The 9,139-nt window shown below is 38.0% G+C and overlaps 1 protein-coding gene across 1 annotated transcript; it reads left to right on the top strand.

The window, feature by feature from the left end:
* The first annotated feature begins 2,787 nt into the window (after window positions 1-2,787).
* Window positions 2,788-5,896, top strand: LOC138870993 (uncharacterized). Its single transcript, XM_070148839.1, has 6 exons — window positions 2,788-2,995; window positions 3,131-3,436; window positions 4,080-4,321; window positions 4,484-4,543; window positions 4,638-4,781; window positions 5,360-5,896. The coding sequence occupies exons 1-6, from the start codon at window positions 2,788-2,790 to the stop codon at window positions 5,894-5,896; spliced, it is 1,497 nt and encodes a 498-aa protein (XP_070004940.1).
* The last annotated feature ends 3,243 nt before the right edge of the window (window positions 5,897-9,139 follow it).

Below are 9,139 nucleotides of genomic sequence, written 5' to 3' on the forward strand. Positions count from 1 at the left end.
AACATTGATAGATCATTTCATATCGCAACCTCAAACCGTAGTTAAGTTTCCAAGATTACACACAGTTTCAGTTTAGAGAAACAAGAGTTTAAGATTACAACCTAGTTCATAGACTCATCCAACCCCTGTACATAACCCACACAAACGTCTATGGAGCCACTAAGGATACAAAAGACAATTATGACAACGCCGGCAACAAGGCCCCGGCTATACCTCAAAAGTGGAAATCTACAACAAAAGATGAACAACATAACCCCTTGAAGGAGAAAGGGGATCACCAAGACTTTGAGAGGAGGACACTCCGCTACGCGATCGGCAATATCCACTATAGAGCCACCTACATTCATTTAAAAATGTAGCACCCCGGCAAAAGGGACGTTAATACCATGGAATAGTACTAGTATGTATAACTAAACACCATCTTATTAGAAAGAACTATCATATAAGAATTCAAGGAAATCACAAGAGACAATCAAAGCTTTAACCGAACACCACATCATCAAATAAAGAGCCATACAACTTTCACATGATTTCCATAACTTTAGTTTAGGGCATTCTTTCATATGTTCATCATTATTCTCAATACCACCGCTATCTTAAGCTAAGTCCGATCATGACCCGGTCGGCTAGGTTTCCTCATTTGAGACATATACCTCAATCACCATTTCATTTCCCCTTTTTCGGAATTCAATATCAGCACATTACCACCATGTGTGCGGCGTGGTATCCGATCACGGCCCGATCGTCTAGGCCGCCTTACCTAGGCATTGTTCCTTTCTCACTAATCATCTCATTTGAATCCTTATTTCACATATATCATATCAATTCATTGGCACTTAGGGCCACAATTATCACATTGTTTCTGCTTTCAATGTCAACCTTGCAATTTATGATCATAGGCACATACAAAAGCAATTCAAGTTGCAAACATAGGTAAGATTTCACATAATTAGCATGATAATATCAGTTTTAAGTCTTGACGTGAAGTCTAGGAAATTTCAACACATGGTTCATATTCTTTGCACATCTTCAAATATCTAGGATAGTACTTTGCATACATTGAGGCACACCTTTCATGTTTACACATCCAATTTCAAAACCAATTCATGTAAAATATCAATCAATACATCAATCAAGTTTTCAGTCTTACCACATTTGCACATATGCATACCAACGGAGCTCGATTTCTAATAGGAGGGGGTTTTAGCCATACATACCTCGATAGAGCTTTCTTTAATTTCTTACAAAATTCTGAGACACTTAGCAACTTTAATCTATTTTACAAAAATTACAAATTGAACTAGGAATTAAAGACATGACTAAGATTCTAGCTCGTTTAGGTATACTATCAAGCACTATGTGTGCATTGTGATTTTAGGGCCCTTTTGTGAGAGATTTCTATCATTTTATACCCTAATTGCTATCCTTTTAGTTCATACCCTACTAATACTCTATTATCTTTTATGCATGCAAGAAATCCATTCCAATACCCATGAACCCCCGAGCTAATTACTCATTCTAGTGTGAATTTTGAAACCGGAGATTAGGGCTCATGTTCTTACCTCTTGGGGTGGAATCCTAGCAAATTTTGCTTGAAAGTCTTCAAAGATTTGGCAAGGTTTGAAAGTGAGGTTCCCCCTCTAGAGCTCCCTCTCTCACTCTATTTGCAGTGAATATATCATAAAAGAGGTCTAATGGGTGTTTTTAATAGGATAGGGTCGGGTTTTAAAAATTAGAAAATAGGAGCCCCGACACAATCTGCGATCGCATAATGGACATGCGGCCCGCGAAATGGACCGCAAAAATGGTCCCAAAAACCTGAACAAACTGTCTGGGTGTGCGACAGAAATGCAGTCCGCATACCTGTTCTATGATCGCATAATGCACCACAGAGCTGCTTCTCACAAAAAATCCAAGGGGATTATGCGATGACTATGCGGCCCGCATATTGATTATGCGATCGCATAATTGGCCGTATAGTTAACCTCAAATTAACCATCACTGTCTGACTCCGCGGTGACTATGCGGTGCGTATATATATTATGCGACCGCATAATGGACCGTAGAAACACACTTTTCTTGAAAACATAACTTCTTAACTTTTTAATGCACAGATCGATCCAAAGGGTCCAAACCGCGGCGAGCTCGAAGACTTTTATGAATTTCTAACACATGATCCTAACTTGACACCACGAGATTCAGGTTCTTGAGTAGAAATTTCATGGGCCTTACATACAACTCAAGTGTTGTGACAAAAGGGGATATAATACTTACTACATTCGCAGAAGGAGTAGTTAAAAATACTAAATTCCAAGTGATAGATATGGACATGGCATACAATACGATTCTCGGCTGATTGTGGATTCATGAGATGGATGTTGTTCCATCTACCCTACAACAGGTTATCAAGTTCCTTTCAGAATGGGGAATTAGACAAATCCGTGGAGATCAACAGGCTTCCTTAACCATTAACTCAGTGGCAGATTCAAGCGCGAAAAATGACGTTACAAATAGCAATTATAGAATTTAGTTGAGGATTTTGCAACACAAGCCTCAACTGTGGATGGACAAATGGATGTAGTAGACTCAAGGCCTAATACTATTTAAAATCCAGAAGAAAATGAAAACATCAAAACAACAATAGAGGAACAGGAAGTTGTGGTATTATTCGTACATTGGCCGGACAGAAAAGTCTACATTGGAACCAATCTCAGCCCGGAGATAAAGAGTAAGTTAATTGAATTTTTAAAAGCTAACATAGATTGATTTGCATGGTCGCATTCAGATATGACAGGTATACCGCCGGAGGTGATGACCCATAAGCTGAATGAAGATCTGACGTATCCATCTATCAAACAGAAGAAAAGGAAGCAAGGGTCCTTCAAGAATCAGGTGATTCAGGATGAAGTACAAAAGTTATTAAAAATCGGGTCTATCCGAGAGGTAAAATATCCTAATTGGCTAGCTAATATTGTAGTGGTGCCTAAAAAGAATGGTAAGTGGAGATTTTGTGTTGACTATACTAATTTGAATAAAGCTTGCCCTAAAGATTCCTTTCCATTATCACACATAGATAAACTAATTAATGCTGCAAGACATGAACTATTATGTTTTTTAGATACTTATTCAGGATATAATCAAATAAAAATGGATCTTTTAGATGAAGAAAAAGCTTCCTTTATTACATACAGGGGGACTTATTGTTATAAAGTCATGCCTTTTGGCTTAAAGAATGCAGGAGACACGTACCAAAGGTTAGTAACTAAGATGTTTCAAGAACATCTAGGAAAAACCATGGAGGTTTATATCGATGAGATGCTAGTCAAATCACAACAAGCAGGGGATCATTTTCAACATCTGCCAGATATGTTTCAGATTCTCCACAAATTCAATATTAAGTTAAACCCCGAGAAATGTGCATTTGGTGTGTCGTCAGGTAAGTTCTTAGGTTTCATTGTTTCTAACCGTATAATTGAAGTATATCCCGCGCAGATTAAAGCTATTGAAGAAATACCATATACTCACGAGCAAAAAAGAAGTGCAAAGATTAATAGGTACGATAGCAACGTTGCGAAGATTTATTTCAAAATCTTCGGAGAAAAGCTTTAAGTTCTTTTCAATTTTGAAAAACTAAAGTCAATTTGAATGGACTGAAAAATGTCAACAAGCACTTCGAAATTTAAAAGCATACTTGTCAAACCCGCCTTTATTGGATAAACCATAGATTAGGGAAAATCTGCTCATCTACCTCGCTATTTCAGATGTAGCGGTAAGTATCGTACTAGTTCGAGAGGACAAAGGTAAACAATCTTCGACTTATTATGTTAGCAAGACTTTACTAGATACTTAAACTCGATATCCTCATTTAGAAAAACTTGCTTTAGCATTAATTATGGCATCTAGAAAATTAAGGCCTTATTTTCAGTGTCATGCAATCTCCGTAGTAACTGCTTACCCTTTACGTAATATATTGCATAAGCTAGAGTTATCGGGTAGGTTAGCTAAATGGGCTTTATAACTAAGTTAATATGACATCACATATCAACCTAGAACTGCAATAAAATCATAAATATTAACAGATTTCGTGGATGACTTTAGCCCAGGCATGGTAACAGAAGTAGAAAAAGAACTGCACGTATTTAACAGGTCTAATCTAGATACTTGGACCCTGTTTACCGATGCCTCTTCAAATGTGAAAGGAGCGGGTTTAGGCATTGTCCTAATCCCACCTGCAGGGGAAACTATAGGACAAGCCATGAAATGCCACTCTATTACTAATAATGAAGCAGAATATGAAGTTGTGATTGCATGTTTAGGATTCGTATGAGAGCTCGGAATAGAATAGGTCATAATCAAAAGCGACTCACAACTTGTAGTCAATCAAATGCAGGTGACTTATATAGCTAGAGAGGCGAGGATGCAACAATATTTGGAAAAGGCACGAGATTTGATTAGACAATTCCAAACTTGGAAAATCATGCAGATACCGAGAGACAAGAATATCGAAGCAGATGCGTTAGCTAATCTTGCATCTACTGCAAAAGTGACTAATGAAGAGAATGCTTCTATAATACATTTTTTCCATTCGGCACTCAAACAAGATAAAAACGAATTTCAATAATTTTACTTGGGATTAGAGAAACAAGATTGTCAATTTCTTGCAGCATGGAATACTACTTGAAGATAAGAAAAAGACTCAGGCGCTTCGTCGAAAAGGCTGCTCATTATTATTTAGATCGAGGCAATTTATATTGAAAAATGTTCGGTGTCCCTCTAGCAAGGTATCTCGGACATTCTCAAATGGAGTACGTGATGAGAGAAGTACATGAAAGGGCATTATTGAAATCATGTTGGAGGAAGGTCCTTGGTAAAAACTTTAATCAGAGCAGGTTATTATTGGCAAAAAATGGAAGAAAAGGCAGAAACCTTTGTGGCCAAATGTGACAAGTGCCAAAGATATGGTAACAATATGCATCGACCACCAGAATTATTACATCTGGTTTTCACACCATGGCCTTTTATGAAGTGGGGGAAGGATATCATGGCACCATTACCACAAGCCAAAGGCAAGGTACGATTTTTATTAGTACTCGTTGATTATTTTACTAAGTGGGTGGAAGCAGGTGCCTTCATACAGGTACGAGAAAAAGAGGTTAGAGATTTCATTTGGTGAAACATCATATGTCTGTTTGGAGTTCCAAAAGAAATCGTGTGCGATAATGGCCCACAGTTCATAGGTGCGCAAATCACAAAATTCTTTCAAAGTTGGCAAATTCAAAGGATTACTTCAACACCTTATCATCCCGTGGCCAATGGACAAGCTGAATTGACGAATAAAGTTATTATTAAAAACTTTAAGAAAAGACTAGAGGAATCAAAAGGTAAGTGGCCAGAAGTGTTACTTGGAGTCTTGTGGGCTTATAGAACGACAGCGAAACAAAGTACGGGAGAGTCACCATTTTCACTTGTATATGGTATTAAAGCTTTAATTCCAGTTAAAATAAGAGATCCAAGTACGAGGTACACCCAAGCAACCGAAGAGTCAAATGAGGAGGAGATGCGGGTAAGCCTTGATCTACTTGAAGAAAGGAGAGAAAAAGCTTTGATAAGGATGGCTGCACAAAAACAAATTATTGAGAGATATTACACTCGGAAAGCTCATCTTAGATACTTCAACATTAGGGACTACGTACTCAAGAAAGTTTTTCAATCCACAAGAGTAGCCAATGCAGGAAAGTTGAGTCAAAATTGGGAAGGACCTTACAAGGTTCGAGGCATCGCTGGCAACAATGCATATGAATCAGAAAACTTGGATAGTGGTGTAAGGCCCCGTGAAATTTTTTGCTCAAAACCCAAGATCTCGCAAGCTAGCCGTGGTTCGGACCCTTTGGATTGATTTGTGCATTAAAAGATTAAGGAAAATGTTTTTTAGAAAGGTGCATTTCTGTGACCCATTATGCGACCGCATAATAGCAATGTGGGTCGCATATCTGCCGCAGAGTGAGATAGTATGTTGGCTAATTTGAGGTCAACTATATGGCCAATTATGCGATCGCATAATCAATATGCGGGCCACATAGTCATCGCATAATCTCCTTGAAATTTTGCGAGAGGCAGTTCTACGGTGCATTATGCGACTGCAGAATAGGTATGCGGACCGCATTCTTGTCGCATACCTTTGTAGTTTGTTTATGTTTTAGGTGCCATTTCGTGGTCCCTTTTTGCGGGCCGCATGTCGATTATGCGATCTTAGATCTGTTCCGGGCTTCAATTTTCTAATTTTCTAACCCGACCCCATGTCGATATATTATATACTACCCTTCATTTTAGGCCTATTTTCTGATGCATCTAGAGAGAGAGAGATAGAGAGGGTCCTAGAGGGAGAAGGGGTTCTTCATCAACATTTCTCCTAAGATCTTGCTTAAACCTTGAAGATTTGTCAAGAAAGGAACCTAGGTCTTCTTCATAAAAGGTAAGGTTCTATAACCCAAGCTCTTGATTACTAGATATAACTAGGATAGACCATTAGAAGGGTGATTGATGAGGATAGAAGTGGATATCTTGCATGCATGAGTTCTTAAAAGTATTTGGTTAGGTCTTGAGCTAAGGATGGGATGAGGGATGGTAGGATCTTTCACTAAAATAGTTTTAAAAGCATAATGCATATTTAGTGTTTGAAAGTATGCTCAAATGAGATAGAACTATGATCACTTCTCTAATTTGTGGTTCGATTTGTCATGTTCCTAAGAGATTGACATTGCTAAGAGTCTCAGAGTATAGTAGGACTTAAGGGAAGATCAATCGAGGTATGTAGGCTAAACTTTCTCTCTCGGAAGTGAATTCCATATTTTTTGTAAGTTTAAGTGTGGTTTGTCTACCAAAATGGTATAACCTCGAGTCACATTTTCAAAAGAAGGTTAGTATACTAATCGAGTAAGAAGAATTCAATCTGTTTAATGCTTCTAGTTGCTCTTATGTATACTAAGCGCCTTGAATGAATGTGCCTATTTGTTGATAATCTATAAAGATGTTTGGAAATGAATCGAATGAGAAAATGTGAAGCAAATTATGAAATAAGTCTCGATTCAAATCTTATGAACTAACTTCCAAAAGTAGACTGGCCTAAAGGCCTTGTACCGGAACTATGCCCATAAGTGGCTGTCTTAGATAATGTTTTGCCTTATAAGTACATTCAATGGGTATTTCAATTGTTGGTTGGCATGTACCACTATGGGAAGAATCCCTTATGTTTGATGATTCTATTTCTATTGAATTCGAAAATATATAATTCCCGAAATATTTGGTACATTGATATTGGTTGGTGATCCATGGAAATAAAGGGATAAAAATGTGAAAAACCAAATACGGCCTTCGTGCCATGAAAAAGATGAATCTTGTGAAAGGCCCAAAGGGCTAAAGAAATACTGTTATCGAGGGAGATTGAGGACATTAATAAAAACTATAAAATGTGAGAGGTATTGAGGTAAGCATGGTTGTGTCTATGATATATGTGTATACTTGTATTTATACTACAATTGTGTGCAATATCAAATCAAATTAAAAATATTTTTGCGAGTATCATTAGCAAAACCGAGGAAGGGTGGGTCATAAGGCTCACACTTGAAACTACACGTGCTAGTGTAGGGGTGGATCGTGGTTATTCCCCTTAATTGGGATGAACTAGGTAACATTTGTAAATTGGTAACGCCAACCCACACGGTATATGTGGGAAGGCAGCCTAGCCGATCGGGCCGTGATCAGACGCCATGCCGCACACATGGTGGTATTGTGCTGGGAATCAAAAACTGGAAATTCAAAAACTAGAAATTGTTATTATGGTACATGTCTCTAAGGGACGACATAGCCGATCGGGTCGTGATCGGACTCCGTGCTAACAAAGACGGTGGTATAACTCATATCGGTGCTAGTGATCTCCCAACCAAAAAATATATATATTATTTTCGTAAACTAGAAGACTTACATGTTTCAAATTGGTTGCTAGTATAATGTTGATTTTGACTTACTATTTTGTGGTTTTTTTGCTTGTATGGTTATTCTATTCTGAAAAAGGACTTTTAGCCTTACATACTAGTGCTATTCAAAGGCACTAACATCCATTTTGCCGGGAGCGCTATATCATTTTATGATACATGTGGTTCCACAGCGAGCGGCATCGGCCAGTGATAGCGGTACTCTCTTCCCAGTAGTCTTGGTGAGGCCCACTCCATCCCGGGGTCATGTCATGTATCTTTTGTTTATTTTCTCATCACGTTTTGAGGTATAGCCGGAGCCTTGTTGCTGGCATTTCCCTATTACTCTTCTATTGTATGTAGAGGCTCCGTAGATTATTTGTGGGTGGTTGTTGATATTGGGAATCCAGACTAGAAAAATTTGTACTTGATAAGCGTGTTTTTCATTAAACTTATAAACTTGTAATATTTTGTAAACTATGAATGAAGTCATTAACGGAAACAAAATGGAAGCTTGCTTAGTGTTTTGATAAAATGAGACAATATTCCCTCTTTATTCATGAACTAGCTTGGGTAGAATGAAATCTAACAGGCTTGCTCAGTCGAGTTTACTCGGTTGAGCGCCAGTCGCGCTCCTCGGGTTTTTGGGCGTGACAGGTAGGTTCTGCCCTCGAGTTGGAATTCTGTTCATCTAAAGAAGTACTACTTCTAAGGAAAGGAAATAAAAATACCCGCGGTCAGGTATCCCTCAATTACGATTTTTATTTTGTAAAGTTAAAATTATACTAACAATTTTAGATGATAGGCAAAAAGCTAGCCCGCACCAAATGATGGTATTAGACCTGAAAGACACGTGGAAGTAACATAATTTCCGGTCTAGGGTTATAACATTTCTGATGGAAATTTAAAGGGTTAAGCAGTCATCATCTAAATTATATTCGCCTTCGAGTCCCGTATATTTTTCCTTTTTCAAGGAAAGGACCATATGAAAGGAATAATCAAGTGCTCGAGATTTTATACTTCAAAGCTCAAATACTTGGGGGACTTTATATATAAGAAAAAGGCAAAGAAGACTGGAAATAAACATAAGTCAAGTCAAGTCAAGTTTAAAGTCTACCCAACAAATCAGAAGTTCAGAGCAAAGTTACGAGCAGTAAAAAATGCAAGCC

The sequence above is a fragment of the Nicotiana sylvestris genome, chromosome 6, assembly GCF_000393655.2.
Source record: "Nicotiana sylvestris chromosome 6, ASM39365v2, whole genome shotgun sequence".
NCBI lineage: Eukaryota > Viridiplantae > Streptophyta > Magnoliopsida > Solanales > Solanaceae > Nicotiana > Nicotiana sylvestris.

Bases quoted from the DNA above. Each gene is read 5' to 3' on its own strand.
- LOC138870993 (XM_070148839.1), top strand. From the start codon at position 2,788: ATGACAGGTATACCGCCGGAGGTGATGACCCATAAGCTGAATGAAGAT. The intron at 3,437-4,079 runs GTAAGTTCTTAG...AAATATTAACAG, and splicing joins TGCATTTGGTGTGTCGTCAG to ATTTCGTGGATGACTTTAGC. The intron at 4,782-5,359 runs GTATCTCGGACA...AAAAACTTTAAG, and splicing joins TTCGGTGTCCCTCTAGCAAG to AAAAGACTAGAGGAATCAAA.